This window comes from Homalodisca vitripennis, chromosome 6, assembly GCF_021130785.1.
Source record: "Homalodisca vitripennis isolate AUS2020 chromosome 6, UT_GWSS_2.1, whole genome shotgun sequence".
Classification (NCBI taxonomy): Eukaryota; Metazoa; Arthropoda; class Insecta; order Hemiptera; family Cicadellidae; genus Homalodisca; species Homalodisca vitripennis.
In genome coordinates, this window is record NC_060212.1 from 122,276,131 (window position 1) to 122,294,848 (window position 18,718).

Below are 18,718 nucleotides of genomic sequence, written 5' to 3' on the forward strand. Positions count from 1 at the left end.
GAAGAACAATAAAACCTCTACACCATATCTAAAAATTTAACTTTTGAAGCAAGTTTTCATTATCTAATGGATACAACCCTTGGGAAGATAGAAAGGAATCCCAAGGGATAGTGCAGATTAAGTTTTATACAACAAATTAAAATTCTGCCTTAAAAAATACAATGACACAAATTCTCAATAAAGGTTTGTAAAGTACAAATGCGATGGTTTAAAAGATACAATGTGCGGCTTCTGAGAATGTTTTATTTTTTTGTATGAATTGCAACTTTAAAAGCAATCCACGCCGAATGAAAAGTACATCTTATTGAGTATTGAGTGATGGGACCATTGTATGAAGAACTGAAGAAAGTACTTAATGTAAGTGAATATTTTCTAGAATCAAATATATGTGGTGTTTGACTGAATCCGAGCTATCACCATGAGAAGTGCGTGCATCTGCCTGCTCACAGACTTTCCTCCACTGAAAAAAAAAAAAAAGAAAAAAGTACCCAGTAGTAAGGACACTAGTCAACCTCTGGCTGCAGGATTGGACGGATATTGTACAATCAGCAAAGTGATTCAAGAGAATGATGTATTGCAGGTGGTTTCTAATTGTGTGTTAAAATATCTTTCCTTCATTAGTAATTCCTCTCAGGAAGTAAATCCATCTATCAGCAGAGCTGTAACAGTTTATTGATTAATAATTAATAGGATATTGAGCCCAATGAGGAAGTTGGTGGTTCCTGCTGTACATTTGCTGTACAATTTTCAAACCCAAGGTCACTGCTAATTTGGATGGAGTTCAGCTCAAATCTGTCTGGGATTATATTAAGATTGTTTTTAGCAGGAGCACGAAAGTTACTGTCTGTTCAAAAGATCACGGTAAATGAAAGATCTCATGTTTTAGAAAAGAAGAGCTAAGCATTAAACATGAAATCACTGTTCTATAGAATTTCAAGATTTGTAGCATTTAGACTTATCTAGAGTGCACTTTATGCACATTGAATACACTAGAAGGTAAAGAATGTCATCGGAATTAAGGACGAGTAAGCTTGTTCTTTATTCATTTTCCCATAGGATGACATTGGATCTACTCTCCATGAGCAGATTTTTTCTTGAATAGTGGAACCTGTAGATAGGACTAGGATATTATTTTTAGAACAAATATTTACTAAGTCTCTAAACAATAATCCATTCTGAAAACTTTGCAATGATCTAGAAAAGCCGCTGAACTCATTTTTAATGTCCTGTTTTAGCTAAGGACCGCTTTGCCATATTAGAAGCTTTGTATAAGGACAGATTATTTTGTAGAACCATTTGTAAATAATTAAGGTTAATTTCAAACTCCAGAAGGGCATTTGGGTTTAGGTGTTTGGCGATAGGGCATCCTATAGAAGAAGCCTCTTTAAATAAGTTTGATATTATATCTTTAAACCACGGTCTTTTTGTACATGGCAACACTAAGTATTTTAATCATTTAATTAAATAAATCAGTGTATTAGACTTATGCTGACAAAATGATTTATAGTCACATTAAGATTAGCAAAACTTTTTGAATTGAGGTTTACTTACGTATATCATCTTGATAACGACCAGTAAAAACTATCTCCTTGTTGATTTTATACCCAAAAAGTTCGTCGTGTGCTATGAGGCTGTAGTTGTACCTTAATGATCTGGTAATATTAGTCCGGCTCCCAACAGAGCAACAGACACTGCTTATATCCTTACAAGCTTCAACGGAGAACTTCCCGCCAAATTCACTCGAACATTTGTCATGATCTACACATGTGGCTGGAATATACTTGTACATAGCTTCTTTTGAGACTAATGAATCTAGCATCAAGGGCCGGTCAACATCACACAAAGTTTCTGAAAAGTTATAAGAACAAGAGTTTTTTAATTAACAAAGTACATGTACACATAAACTATAATTGATACCCCGACACGATCATTCAAAGTATGTTGTAAATATATACAGGAGGGATAAGCCCTTCCAATATAATAATCTCAATAAGGTTTACAAATTACTCGTATTTAGAATTTTTTTTTAAGTAGCTTCAGAGCTTTTAGGATTATTATTTACATTGCTTATTTTTATTATTTACATTGGTGGGCTTACAGTTAGAATTCATTACTAAATTTACATTGATCATAAATAAAATTTACATAAATTTGAGAAAGTTTTGATGGTACACTTGAAAGCTTTAAACCAGTTTTTAGTTTAAACTGGAACATATTGAAAACAAAGCCTTACTCATAATAATTTCAAAGCTTCACCTACACTTGTGCGTTTTTCCATGCGTTATGTTGAAAGCATATGAGAGATAACACATCCGCTATTGTTTTTATCTTACAAGTTGCAAGCTTGAATTTTCATGTTGTAACCCATCTTAAACAAGAATCCAAACTTGTCGGGGATTTTTCTGTTCATCTAACTTTCACAGCAGTTTATTTTGATCAAATAGCATGGCTCATTGACTGTTTTAAAATGTGAAATAAATACATGAGGGACATAAATGAATATCCTGTAGCAAGGAACCTAAGCGTGATAGTTAATTTCATTTCAAGAGAAATCACATCATGGAAACATTTTGTGACTTTGGGCCCAATCAGCCTTAGGATTGTATTAGAATTAGTTTTTGACATTCTGTTAAAGTTGTGAACTCCTAAACTTTGTGGACTCTAAGATATCAAAATTAGCTACTAAGGATGACCTTTCAATTTTATCAAATAAGGTCAGTGCTCTGGAAGAGGAGAACAAAGCCCTTCGCAGAGAAGAGATAATTTTAATGTCAGAGAGTAAGGTTATATTGGACAAACTGGTAGACTTAGTCCAGGCGAGATAGTTTAATTTTTAAAGGACTAAAATTTTATCAGAATTCTGATTGTAAACAGGTTGTTACAGAGTTTTGTGTGGACACATTGAGGAGTGGTGATTGGTTGTAGGAGAACAGAGCTCATCAGCTAGGCCGAGACCGCAACACTATTATTGTTCATATACCAGACGACAGGGATATCGAGTACATAATGTCACAGGTGAGAACACTGAAGGGCACAGAGATATTTCTTGTGAAATTTGAGAAAAACAAGCCAAGTTAGTTACTGTGCAGACGGAGGTTGAGAGAGTCAGTGGGTGGTGTCAAATGCTTCTCGCCTTTGACTACCTCACCATCCAGAAGATGGAAGATTGATGGCAGGAATGATGACGGTGACTAGAGACCCAACGAACTGTTGTGTTATGACTTCTCCAACTTCCTGAGAAGGCTGCAAGAGAAGCAGCATGGAGCTAGAACACCCACACCAGAAGCAAAGGGAGGAAGAGAGCCAGGGGCGACATCATTAGCCGACTCAGATGGCGTGCGTGCGACTAATGCAGGCAGTGGTCAGTGAAGAGGTGAAGCCAATTCCATACCTCGGACGAAGCAGTAGGCCAACGTTAGTGCAGATAGATTTGGTAGATTAACAGAAATATGCAAAATTTTAGTTTATAATGTATGTGGTATAAAAATAAGGTGAGTGATCTTGGATTTAATGAAATGATTACTAATTATGATATAATATTTTTTTGGAAACTTTCATAACAGAACATAACAAAAATTTTGTCACAATCCATTAAAAAAATTATAGAATTCACTTTGATTATGCAACAAGAGTAGCTAATGTCGGTCGTTATAGTGGGGGATTAATTATTTTATCCAATTTAGATTTTAAATTTAATTCAAAAATCCGATATATCAAAATAGAACATCTTAACTTAACAAATCTATACTGGGAGAAAAAAAATGTATGCATTCTTCCACTTTATTTAAATTTTAATGGTTGGGAAGTTTTTTTTATAACGTAGATGTAATGAGAGATTATCAAGTTGGTGTAAGCTAAATTATTTTATTTTATCTCATCAAACTTATAGTCAGATACTTTTAATTACCCATACTCTTTTATATTACAGGTCTGTCTACAGAAATACAAAGAGGAGGCTCTATAAGCTTACATGCCAATGACGCAAATATCATAATTTCAGATACAAATCAGGAGGATATTGAGCTAATTTCCTTCATCAGCCTTTTATCAGTCAAAGAATTCTTTGATAAAAAAAAAACTTTTACTAGTATCATATAATTTTTCAATAATCAAAACTGCAGCCAAACATATACATTGATGAATTAAAATTAAATCAAGTTGAAGTAATGAAATTCCTTGGACTAATATTGGACCAAGTAAGCGTAAAACATATCTTGTAAATTTATCTCTGTATTCATTTAAGGAATTGAATTACTTTGAGTTGAAGTAATGTGTGAATTCCAGTTGTATGTTACATAAGGAATATTATTATCAGATATATTCAGTTAATGTAGATAGCAACTTGTAAATTAAAATGGTATAATTTCATAGGTAGAAATATATTTTTAATTTTAATTTTTTGTTCCATGTAACAGATAGTTAGTAAAAAGTTTACATTTTTATGTAATTAAGCAATGCTATTTATGTATATGTTTGTACATAAAAAATAAAGAATGTTTGATTTTATTTTATCTTCATTTGTTATCCAAAGCATATCGATGTGTAGGAATTAGACAAAAATGTGCTAATAATATATGAAAGAATTGTAAAGAAATGTAAAGAATTGTTAACTACTTAACAATAGCAAAAATATACACAGTAATAAATAACAATAATTACAATTCTGTAATAACAACTTACCATTTGATTGTAATATTTCCAACTCATTAAAAACGTTTGGTAGTATACCTAGAAAAATATTAATTAGCGGTTAGTAGCTTATACTACTGTTAAAATTAAATTGATTTAAACTAGTTTCATAACAGATTAAATAGAGTACAATAATTTTTCCTACATTCATAGAGATACATAAATTCAAATTGTACTGAAAATTAGTAATAGTGGATTTTGATATGAAAATACTAAAATTTAAAACAAAGGCTTAGGGCAATAATGCCAAAATCACCTAATTGGTTACCACGTTTTTGTTTTTGGTTTTACAAGTATTATATCTTTTAAAATTCAAAAAGATTTGGTAAAATATAGCTAAGAGCAAAATATATAAAATTTAAAGTTTATAACTGAACTCATTATCGAGATAACGCCCTGATTTTTGTTAACGCTCAGCCAAATCCTATGGAATTCACGATCCTATGGAAAAGACATTCACGATCTTTAAACTTGTGTGTATACAAATGAACTGATATAATCTAACTGAAGTAGTGAAGGATCTGAGAATGGACCGGAAATCTTACCAATCAGTTCACCAAATATATAACTGTAAAAATATGAATGAACTCAGTATGTTTACAGATTTGTTTATTCTAAGATATCCTTGCAGATATCATGGTTACATATAAGACCAATGTAATGTATATTTGCTGCCGTTCAGGCAATTTGCATGGTATGACAGGCACCATAATGAAACTCGATGTTCTTCTATGATTCATTCAAAATTTCAAGTCTACAGGTCCGTCCTTTTTTTAGATATCGTCTGGACAAATAGACAGACACAACTAATGAAATGTTTCCTTTTATAATGCTCAGCCAATTTTATAAATCTTTCATAAAAGATGTTACATTTTTTTTCGGCGGTTTGTGGAACTGCTGAAATCGTAGACTGGTAGGCCTCATGGTGCTTCCGGGGTGCCAAAAGGCCCTTGAGGCTTAAGTGCATGGCAGTAGGCTGCCCCATGGAAGAAGAAGAAGAAAGCGTTGACTGTGGACTAACACCTTACAATACGGTAGCAACATGATTTCGTAGTATAGAACCCAGTGTAGCTGTCACAAAAATAAGTTAACTCTGTTCATGTTGGGATTTTGTCTGAGACCTCAACATGAATGATAAAAGATTAGAGAACAAATTAACTGTAGTACAAATAATTAGAATACTACATGAGCATTTATTTTGTTTTCTTGTTATTATACTCTTAATTGAAAATGGAAACACCAAAACAGCGTTCTTTACAAGCTTTAAAAAATGGTACAGGTTTTATTATATGCAAATAATAATAATTTACTATATTTACCATTTACATATTAACAATACACATCCCTCATAATTTTAAGATGTAAGTAGTCAACTCGTATACAACTACTGAGATTGTACTTACCTTTGTCCAGTTTGTCTACTGTTTGGATATCGTAATTCCTTAAAAATGCTATTTCTGGCTCTGTAAAAAATGGAAATAGTTTCGTTACTGAAACATCTAATCATTTTAATTTTATTGTATTGAGTACATATATTTATGATGCATGATAGACATTCTAGATTAAACATTTAAAATTGATAACACTAATAATTTATGTTTATTTGATGCTCTGAATTAAAATTAATACAAGGAAAGTTGTAACCATTCATGCTTAATGATATCCATGTGATTGCAGATAAATTTGATAAAATTTGATTGATATTCTAGGCAATATAATTACAACTGAAAAGGTTCTACTTATGATCAGATGTATCTATAGTGTCACTAAAGAGATTGTTACTGGCATTGTCAAATAAGAAGTTCACAAGCTAAGGTAACCAGCATGAAAACTAATGTTAGAATAATTAAATTATTATTATTTTCATTTGCTTCTACTTGAATGTATTTTTTAAAGTAAATAATCTAGAGATTTGACTGATTAAGGTGTACATTCAGAGGTCCATTTCATTATAACCAAAAGTACGTTTATTTGGGACCATCAGAAGTTGCTATAATTGTATTACAGTGATGGACAGTTAGGTTACCATATTATGTCTCAGTCATCTCATCTTAGATTACATTATTTACAGAGCTCATAGGAAATACAGTCCTGACTGGACAAGGGGTGAGAGCTATACATACTTTCTTTAAACTGTTCTCCGTCATTTCTTGAAGTCTTTTCTAAAAGTGCCTAGGAGAGAGGATGATCGAATAAGAAATTTATTGATTTGGAACAGTGTTATTATTTCAAACATAATAACTTTTATTCTTGGGATAGAATAGATTTGTTTAACTTTATTGATAACGTTAATCTTTCAGAACTCCATCAAGATTGGCATATCCTGAACTTCAGTTTTAAGAACTATAATCAAGTTGACTTTTGGTGACTGATAGTTATTTAGTTAGGTAATTGCTGAAATACTTTAACAGCATAATTAAAACGGCCTGAAGTTGCTAATGGTAATGTATTCTAGCCCTTGATGGAATAATATTTCTTTAAAAAAGGTTCAGCTTCTAACTATTTTCAATGAATACATTGCTGGCTTTTAAAAATGCACATTAAAACAACATTAAGTACTTTCGCAAAGTAGTGATTAAACTATATTCCTCGTTCAATGAATGGTTGTACAATATAAAGATTTATACATCATGGAGGGTCTTTGATTTACAAAAGCTAATACTCTAATGAGGAGTATCAACAAAATCTGTAATAGGGTCCCTGCAATCACAGATCATAATATCCGGAAGATATCTTCAGTGGCCGGTTTAGAAGATTTAACTATCGTAAATAAGAGGAGCAAAGGAAATTTTAACTTACAGTATACTTGGTTTCATTATGGAGTTTTAGTTATGATGCGTCAACAGGAAATTTAGGTTAAGGCAGTATCTTTCACATAAGAGATTCATTCAAAATCTGACAATTTCAAAAACTGTGTACAATTCTTATTTTCTGAATAAAGTTTTGAAAACATAATTTTCTAAACGTGAAAATAGCAAGAGGATATTGATTGTTTTAAGTAGTTTCATTTTCCTTAAATTTCTTTAAATCTTTTGTAAAACAGATAACTTTCGTGATGTGAGTTTAGTTTTTAAATATTTCGAGTAAAATATATTTTTATTATTTACAATTTTAAACCTAAAAAACTATTATTCTTACCGGAAAATTGTGCTTTAGGTAAAACTCATAGTTAAAAATTCTTACAAATTGATATATGTTTTATTATTGGGAAACACTTTTAAATAAGTAATAGGTGTTTTACCACCTATTATGATAGTCATAGTAATTATTCCCTCTCATTTCGACCATAGGGCTCACAGTTCATTTCCATTATATAACACATTCCAAGATGGTGGACATATAACACATCTAGTGTAAGTGCTCCTCATTTAAGTGAAGTTTTGAACGGGTAAAACAACATATTCCCAATCAAACTGCACACCACATAAAACTGTAAGTTGTAGTAATATTCACTTACCTCAAGAAAGAAATTCTACTATCATAAAAACCAAAAATTACTTACTTCAAGAAACCCAAGCAAATGTGAACACTAAGAACTCTTATGAACACTCATGTAACCATTGTCAAGCAAGGCAATACAATATATATGTAAATTTAACACATTTAACAACTCACTACTGACTAAGGGGACACTCTGATTAAATTAATAACAATATATTGAGAACTGCCTGGTACCATATGGTGACAACTGGAAGTAGTGCAGTCAGTGCTGACATATCACATTCCACACCTGACAAAGCCGTCAGCAGTCAGCAAACAGATCAACTGCCACAACAACTGTCGACCAAACTGCAGTACAATAGTACTGTTCTACATCATTCATTTGACAAGGATTGAAATCAAGCACAACTATACAACCTCTGACTTAAATAGACTTTTATTTTAATTGATTGACATCTTTTATTAGTATCCAGACTACACTTTGATGACTTAAGCAGCCTGCCAAAGCTTGAATAAAAAACAGTATTTCACTACAATATTATTAATTGATTAAGAATGTTTATTATTATCCAGACCACACTTAATGACATAAGCAGCCTGCCAAAGCTTGAATAAAAAACAGTATTTCACTTCAATATTACTAACTGATCAAGAATTTTTATTATTATTATCCAGACCACACCTTAATAATATAAGCAGCCTGCCAAAGCTTGAATAAAAAACAGTATATTTACTACAAAATCTACCCAGTAAAAAACGTTCTCATTTCTATTGTATCTTCGACAATAAATTACAAGGATAACTCAGTGAATCAGTCAAACACTGCTAGAAAAAAACTGCCTTTATCATATTAGCATACTACTATTACTTGCTAACTGTCTCAATCTTTTACATCTTTTATTTCCAATTTTATTTTATAATAAAATCTGACAAACTGCCTCAATCTTTTAATAAAGTAGGACTTCTCTGCTAAATAGTCCCACAAAATGACGAGTTTCTCAGTAGGAGACTTGGTTTTCGCCAAGCTAAAGGGCTATAGACATTGGCCTGCAGTTATCACTGAGATAATAAAATGCGATGGCAAAAATCATCCTAAATTTAACATCATGTTCTGTGGAGACCACAAAACAGCAAAAGTAAAAGCCACAGAACTATTTTCCTATTCGGGAAATGCGCATTTATATGGGATCCAACAAGTAGACAACCACAAGAACAAAAAACTTAACGAGGCATTAAGAGAAGCAGAATCAATTTGGACGACCACCTATTTACACACCTCACTCTCCCTCCTACAGCAGGAAAGTGCATCCTCACTGAACACCACACGGGGTGGCTGCCCCTTATCTATAACCTCCCCAGAAGTCACGAATTGCTCCTCAGCTGTAAATAAGTATTCAGAACTTGTTACCACAGATACACCTCCTAACGACAGCCACATATTGAACAACTCAATCAGAGGATTGGAATTAAGTATTCTTGGAGATGATCCAATAAACAGCGCCACAGAACAGGAACAGCTGATTATAGCAGCAAAAATAGGGACTGCACTCCTAGAAGAAAATAATCAGCTAAAAAGGGAAAATAGTGCATTGACTATAAAGCTTGATAATATGGAGGCCATTGTGGAAGATCTACTAACCAAAGAAGAATCACATTTAGTGAGAATTGAACAGTTGGAATTAAAACTAATTGAATTGGACAACTCCCTTGAAAAAGGAAAAGACCACCAAAGGAAGCTTCAAAGTGTCTTTGAGGAACATGACAGGGAACAAACTCAAATTATGGATGCACACTTACAAGAAATAGAAGAACTGAAGCAATATATAACCAAAATAAAAAGGGACAGTAGCAAAACTGAGAATGCTAACAAACAGGTAAAATGCACGGCCACCCAAACACTGTCTCCCCTCAAACACAGTGACCTGCTCCTCACAACAACCCCCTCAATTGTGACCAAGCTTACTGAACTGCAGAACAGCCTGAACAACTTGGACTCTAGGCTTCAGTCACTGGAAAGTAAAAAAGACACAAAGACCTTGAAAAACAACAATATAAAGCCATCACATAAAAAACTTGGCCACAAAAAAACTGACTTTTCCACAAGAGGAAACAATAAAAACCTATTTGTTGTGTCAAGAACTTCAAATGTAGATAAAATGGCAGACTTGAATCTATACCGTGATAACCCAGAAATGGACAATAATGTGATTAACTTAGATAACACATTCTCATGTACCCTTGAGCAACAAGAGCTCAGTGACTCAGAAGACACAGACACATGTCAAACCAGATTAGTTGCACGAAAAATAATACGCAATACTGCAGTAAATACAAATACCGGCCGCATTTCATTTTTAAACATACAGGATACAAACAGGATTAGTAACCTGAAAACTGTAGCTTTTGTGCCTGAACATACGCCCCTTGTTATATCACAACTACACTCTGACCTTGACTGGGAGAGGGCCTGCGGTATTGGCTTTTACGACAAAGATACATCCATCTGCTCCCTCACACTGCCTTCAGAAACTTTAGCAGAGCTGAAAGGCAGAGTCACAAGCAAGGAATTATCATACAACAATTTTGCCACTATAATACATGACAAGAAACCATACAGCATAATCTGTTACTCCTCACAACACAACAACTGGAAATCAAGGTTCTTCAAATTCATGGAAACGGTAAATGACTGCATAAAATTTCCAATACTTTTCACCATCAGCATAAACGAACATTGGCACCCAATAATGCCAAATAAAGCCAGCACAGAAGAAATACTACAAGTTGTACTTCAATTCAATAGTAATGCCTACCTGCACAGATATAGATTCTATACAAGTGACAAAAAAATAAAGAAAACCATTGACTCCATACTAGATACCTGCTTTAAACACCAACTCAGCCTTTCAAGAATAGCCAGCGAAAATGACCCAACCATATACAGCACATGGAGAAGAAGAGGCGCAAACTTCAACAATGACAAATTGCCTGCGACTACAAATACTACAGCTAAAGATCAAAATCTAGAAATTACTGAATCACAAGCCTTCATTAAAGCAGCAATGGAGGAACAAAAAAATGCCTGGAGACAAGCAGAAGGGGTCTTACTAAAATCCTTTGCTGAATTCTATAAGGCCAACTCCTTGAAAAAATGGCCCTCTCTCTCTCAATACAAGCGCTAGAAACAAAAACCGCAGCGTCAAAAATAGCTTATGAAGTAATTTACCTCAGTACCGGTCAACCTCTGCTGCGCCTAAACCCAACAAAACATTACTGCTACGGCTTTGACGGCACTCGATTTATTAAACTAACTTACAACAACTCAAAATACACAGTCGATGCCAACACAAAGCCAGCAAACAAAATAATTCTGGTCTCAGGAGAAACCGAGGTGATGAACCAGTTGGTGCTCTATGGTGGCATAAAAAATGTTGACATAGACAAGAACACTGACATAAAACTCCAACTTGTCCAAGGCGTGCCCGGATGTGGCAAAACAACGTTTATTATAAACAACCACTCAAAAAATGACCTGGTCCTTTTCCCAACCAGGGAGGGAGCAAATGACTTTAGAAATGGGCTAAAATTAAAACAAAATACCCAAGCACACAATAATAAGCATATCAAAGACTCATGCAGAACAGTGCACTCCTTCATAATAAATCTAACAGACCACATAAAAAAAGGAGGAAGATACAACAGGCTAATTATAGATGAAGCCTTAATGCTCCATGCTGGAGAAATCCTCTTTGCTTGTGCGATTGCCGGAGTAAAAGAGGCACTACTGGTGGGAGATAAACAACAAATACCTTTCATAAACAGGACAAACTACAACATGACATACTATGACATCACAAGAGTGGCTGAGGTGACACAAGTCCTAAGTTTCTCATATAGATGTACTAACAGTGTCACCACCCTCTTAGCATCTTATTATGAACAAGGAATGGTAACTTGCAACCCTGTGAAAAACGAGACAAACCTAAAGTACCTGGAAGACATAAAAGAGCTGCGATTTGACAAAGACCTTTATAAAGTCCTTGTATTCAAACAGGCTGAAAAACGAGCACTTAATAACCTGGGCTTTAATGTGTCAACAGTGCATGAATTTCAAGGCAAACAAGCAGAGCATGTAGCAGTCATACGAACATCAAGGAAAAAAGAAGACATATATGACTCCCTACCACACTGTATTGTTGCCATCTCCAGACACACTCAATCTTTCACCTATTTCACCCCCACTGGAGACGACACACTGAGCAAGTGGATAAGACTGATGAACTCGCACACAAGCCGGGACCTGGCTGACCACTTTCAACCTCCACACACGGAAAACACCTCAACACCGCAACAAGCAGAATTGAAAAAAACTCACCCCCAAACCTTGTTGAACCCTCTCAGACTCCCCTCACCCCCTTTGACATCGAGGAAGGAAAACACCTCACCAACCATGAACCTGAAGGAACCAGAAGAGTCCCACTGAAAAGTCTGCAACACCACCCTTCCACCACATCCGACATCGCCATTCCAAACAAACAGCTCAAACAACATAATAGTATTACCTGAAATACACAAATACGATGATGGAAGCGAACCAGAGCTTCCAGTCTTCTTGAAAAGGAAGTTTTCTGTAAGGGAGATGAAAACCCAAGAAGAAGATCCCAATGAAATAGAAATACCTGAATATCACAATCAAGCCTCCCCAGAACCAGATCATTTATTGGAACTTAAAGACCACTCGGATAAATCCTCAGAGACTGGAAATATTACAAATGATAGGGACACTAAACAGAGACACGCAACCCTGCAAATTAACCCAAACAAAACCTCTTTTTTAGATTGCACTTGAAGGACAAGGGACAAAGAAAAAACCATTTTTGTAACAAGGACGTTCATAAATTCCGAAAGGAAAAGAAAATAGCAATGTACAGAACTAATAACCCACAAAGACACAGAACTCAACATCGAGGAAAATCTAGCACCTTATACAAAACACAAAATTAAAATCATGCAACAAAATGTAAATTGGCTATCCAACAAAATTGACAGACTTACTCATTTCATAAGCGAGGAAAACCCGGACTTTATAATAGTAACAGAACACGGCTTGACCAAAGAAAACCTGGAAAACACCCGCATTGATGGTATACACTTGTAGGTGGCTTTGCCAGGAAAAACCATATCAAAGGAGGGGTGGCAGGATACATAAAAGATTACCTCAAACAGCACACTAATCTCATATGCACAAGTGGAGATGAGACCGAGCTTATTTGCGAGACAGCTCTCTTCGAAATAGAAACAAAGAAAACAAGCCTACGAATACTCGGAGTCTACAGATCTCCCAACGTAAACTTAGACCAAGGTATTGATATACTTACAGAACAACTCGACAGATCTCTAGACTCACACAAAAAGATCGTGCTTGTAGGAGACATCAATGTGGACAGCCTGACTGAAAGCAATGACAAATCCAAACTCAAAGAGCTCCTAACATCTTATCAGATAACAAGAATGAACCTACCGCCCACACGTATTACCAGAGATACCTCTAAATCAATAGACTGGATATGCACTAACATTGACCAACAATTGATAAACACATCGGTTATCTCATCTGGACTTTCTGACCATACAGCCCAATCAGCCACAATAATCACATCAAAAATAAAAGAAAACTTCAAAGAAAGAAAAAGAATTTTCAGCAAGAAAACAATAGAACTTTTCAAATCCAGACTGCAAACCCAAAACTGGGTCATTCTCCATGCTCAAGAGGACATTAACGACTTGTATGACACCTTCCACACTATCACACAATCTATTCTAAATGAAACCTGCCCATTAAAAACCTGCACAACCAAACATAACAAAGGCTTAAGACAGTGCTGGGACACGGAATGTGCCAAATTAAAAAGTGAATACATAAAAGCTCTGGAAAAGGAACAATGCACAGGAAGAGCCGAAGAAAAAATGGAGACGGCTGCAAGGAAAAAGAGTTACGACACTAAACTAAAATCGCTACGTAAAGAACATATGGCAGAATATATAAGCAAAGCTGACAACAGGTCCAGAGCGTTATGGCAAGTGGTAAATAACCAGCGTAAGGCTAAAACTGACAACAACACAGAATTGCTCCTCCTCATGGACAACACCATTATAACACAACCAGCAGAAGTGGCAAACTGTTTCAACACATTTTTCTCAACTGTGGCACACAGAACACTCTAAAACTCTGATCTTAATCCGAACCCAGACACAGATGACTATGAACTACCTCCACGTATAAAGCAGAACTTACACTTTAAACCAACAACAACTAATGAAATCTTAAAAATCATAGACTCTCTAAAACCAAAAACCTCATCTGGAGCAGATCACATCAGCTAAACTTGTAAAAGCATGTAAAAACGAACTGTTAAGACCACTCACCCTTATAACTAACAAATCTCTTTCACAAGGAATTTTCCCCAACCAATTAAAAATAGCTAAAGTCTACCCAAAGTACAAAACCGGACCACATGATGACACAAACAACTATCGACCTATTTCACTCATTTCTACTTTTTCAAAAATTTTAGAAAAAGTGGTCCTACACAGACTACTAAACTACCTTGAGGAAAACAAACTTCTTACTTACCAACAACACGGATTCCTAAAGGGCAGATCAACATCCACAGCCTTAATACAATTCATAGAATACATTATAGATCAACTGGAAGAAGGCTGCACAGCAACCTGCCTCTTCCTAGACTTCAGTAAGGCTTTTGATTGCCTAAATCACGAACAACTACTCCAAAAATTAGGAAACCTTGGTATAAGAGGAAAAGCTCAAAGCTGGTTCCGCAGCTACCTGACTGATAGAAAGATGCTTGTGTAAGTAAATTACACTGAAAACAACATACTACAGAAATGTCAATCAAAAACCACTGACACACAAAGGGGCGTACCACAAGGATCGGTTCTGGGGCCAGTCTTGTTCCTCCTACTCACAAATGACATGCCCAACTGGCTAGGAGACATCTGTCACACCGTCATGTATGCAGACGACACAGCACTAACAATAGCAAATAAATCAATAGCAACACTCCAGAGAAACACAACTGCCACTTTCAATAAAACAAAACTATTCTGTACCAGAAATGAACTTGTCTTAAATAATAAAAAAACAGTTCAGAAAACCTTCAGCAATCTACGCAGAGACCTTAACTTGACGCTCCCAGACCTAGAAATAAAAAACACCACCTTGGTATCATAATTGATGATAAACTGTCATGGAAGCCACAAATAGATCAACTGTGCAAAAAACTATCTGCAGGAAACTATGTTATACGTAGAATAAAACAAATAAGTGGCACAGACACGGCCAAGGTAGCTTACTTTGCTCTCTTCGAATCACACCTGAGATATGGCATTGCCACTTGGGGAGGAACATCCAAAACCAACCTTGAGAGAGTTCTGATCAACCAGAAGAGGGCAATTAGATGCCTCGCAGGCCTTAACTACCGTGACGGCTGCCGAGAACACTTCAAAAATTTTAAAATATTGACAGTCGTATCACTCTACATAAGAGAAGTAATCTTCCACACTGTAAAAACATCACAGCCAAGACACTCAGATCTGCACCAGCAAAACACTAGACATGCCTCGGACTTCGCATTGCCCCCACACCATCTGAGCCTATACAAGAAGAAACCATCCTATAAAGGAGCCGCCTACTTCAACCACCTTCCAGAGCACCTAAAGAACCAACCACCTCACCGCTTCAAGAAACAACTGACTCTATGGCTCCAAGAGAGACCTTTTTACGCAGAAGAAGAATTTACAAACAGCTAAAAATTGTTACCTTATATAACTGACGCTATGTACTGTTCTCAAAGAACATGTCAATAAAGTATATTGTTTATTGTCTATTGTCATTTATAACTAATCAGTTTTATAATATTAATCAATTTCAATAAATATATATATTTACTAAAAACATGTTAACAAATATTACCTCCATAAACAAATCTTGTTGGTATTTGGATAAGCGGACATTTAGGAGGTCCACATCCGTCATACCAAATCGGATCATATTTAAAATTGTTTGGGTTTAACAATGGCGTTGGAAAATCTTCAAGGAATGGATGGCTCCAAACCACATCTTCAATGTTGGACAATACAAATTTTACTGTCTGGAAGGCACTCATTGATGAAGCATTATGGCAAAATTCTCTTTGCGAAGATAGAACGGCATATACCTGGTACATACAATAGGGCAGAGGTAACCTAAACTGTAGGGGCCCTCCTTCATCGTACTGGAAACACAAACACATCATGTAAATACTGTAACTGCTAAATTGTAGTGGATATACAATAATATAAGGTATTGTATAACTACTGTATGTACAGGTAAAACATTATAAATCTTGTATTTTAATTTGCTCCTAGAACTTAATGGTTGACTTGTTCATTTCACTTTGGGAAATGAAAATTGATCAACAATAACAATAGTAGATTGACATAAAAATTAGAAAACACATAATGAAGCTTCATGAAGTTACTTTCTAGCAAAACTGCTTTTTAACCAAGGCTACTCATATTTCAAAGGCAAGTAGTTTTAAATTGGATGGTATTTTCATTTTATTACTTTAGACACCAAGAAGCCATATTTCATCATTACATTATTTCCTTTCTAATTGTATCTTAATATTGCCAAAATAAATCTGCCACTATTACAAATTTTGACCGTAGAAAAAAATGGCTTGAGATGTTAAAGCAAACATGCTATTTTTATTCCTTCTTATGTCTTTACTATTTTATAATAATACCTTTTTTTATACATAATGTTTTACTTAATATTTATATATACTTTACATATACTTTATTACATAATTTAAGATTGAAATGAAATATATATTTGAAATAGTGCGCTCTAAGTTACAGACATTTAACTAAAAATAAATGACATATGTGTGATTTTCCAAGACATGTAATTTTATAGACAACAATGTTTTATAGAACATCGTAAAATCTAGATATACAGTCAAACTAAAGCTTATAATATATTATAATGACTATAGGTGATCACAGATGACTTGTTCAATAGAATAAAGCTCCTTTATCAAAAGATAGTGAATGATTATTTAAAAATACACAAGGCTTTTGGATGATTTATCATTAGCCTGTACATAATACTTATAAAAAGAAATTATTACTGACTAAGACAGTGAAGGTTTGGTGGGACTATGGGTCTCTAATATTGTGACAATTTTAAAAGTGAACGAAACACCAATACTTCATAAATAAGTAGAGATGGGAAGATCAGGATGGGATGTATCCTCACAACTTTTGTGGCCTTTGAGACCACAGATAATCCTTTGCCAAAACTATAACTCAGGAGGTATGTAGCTTAAATAAACCAATCTTCAAATGTTTTTATTCAAAAAGGAAGACATATGGCTAAGTTAAAAACGGTTCTACTTAATTTGATAGAAATGCATTTATAATGAGAACTCATTTATAAAACTTGTCTAAATATAGGCTAGAGAAAGTTTTTTTAACTCAATTCAATGGCTGTAAAGTCCTCGAGCACAGCAACAACCTGTGTCAGTTCTATTTTAGGATTTTTCTTATAATTTTGGTTGTCTCTTTGTTAAAAAATTATTCATGTTTGGAAAACCCGGTGGTGAATTCATTCAGGGATGAACATACTAATAAATCATGGGGAATTCATGTAATTTGTTTGAATTAAGACACCTGTGTCATAGGTATACTGCACAGTGTTGTTTGGTGCGCTGATTTAGATCTTTCACATACACAAGAAGCAGAAGTGGAGCCATGAATGAAGGTCACCTCTGACACCGTGTGACTAAGTAATATGTTTAAAATCCGATGGTCCCCTGTGTCAAAAGAACGGTTCAAATCACAGAAAATCCCTGCAGAGAAAACCACCATCGTTTATTGAAGAAAGTTTGTGTACAGGGTTGAAAAAGAAACAAGACAGAACTGAATGGGAGAAGGAGAGACTAAAGATGCAGGATGTGGATCAGTCCTAATTTGGTCAATAAAAACTCACTGAAGATGGGAGGACCAAGTGTGGAAAGACATAGAGAGAAGGGGACTACAGAAAATGCAGGTGGAGGAAGAGGAGACCTGGAATGGCAGACAAAAGTGGAGGAGGCTGTGTACGACGACCCGTGATAACGGAAACGTCATATGATGATGATGATGATGATGATGATGATGATGATGATATGATGATGATAAACAAAACTCAGGAAAGTTATTAATAACCTGGAGTACATCAATAGTGGTATACTAAATTATATAGAATTCAACTAGGCCTACATTCACTAACGAACACTCAAATTTGAATTTACTTCATAACACTATGAGGTGTTATTCACATGATCCACATTGAGACTTCACATATGACACAACAAAATGTGATTCATCACACGACTGACAATCGGAACTACGACATATGGCACCACCAACATTGAGCTGTTAACTTAACATAATCATCATATTCTGACCTATGACAAAGAGTCAAAATGTTTAATTAAAGATTGTAACAGTTTATCTACGTAGCTGGAAATACGTTCAGTAG

The 18,718-nt window shown here is 34.8% G+C and overlaps 1 protein-coding gene across 3 annotated transcripts in view; it reads right to left on the minus strand.

Moving 5' to 3' along the window:
* LOC124364873 overlaps nucleotides 1-18,718 on the minus strand; it is an 86,477-nt gene that overhangs the window by 34,393 nt on the left and 33,366 nt on the right. For all 3 annotated transcript variants that reach the window (XM_046820667.1, XM_046820666.1, XM_046820668.1), the window contains 4 exons: nucleotides 16,124-16,424; nucleotides 6,093-6,152; nucleotides 4,681-4,728; nucleotides 1,552-1,848 (listed from right to left, as the gene is read on the minus strand). In XM_046820667.1, coding sequence (XP_046676623.1) covers nucleotides 1,552-1,848; nucleotides 4,681-4,728; nucleotides 6,093-6,152; nucleotides 16,124-16,424 — 706 coding nt within the window. The remainder of the gene's footprint in view (nucleotides 1-1,551; nucleotides 1,849-4,680; nucleotides 4,729-6,092; nucleotides 6,153-16,123; nucleotides 16,425-18,718) is intronic.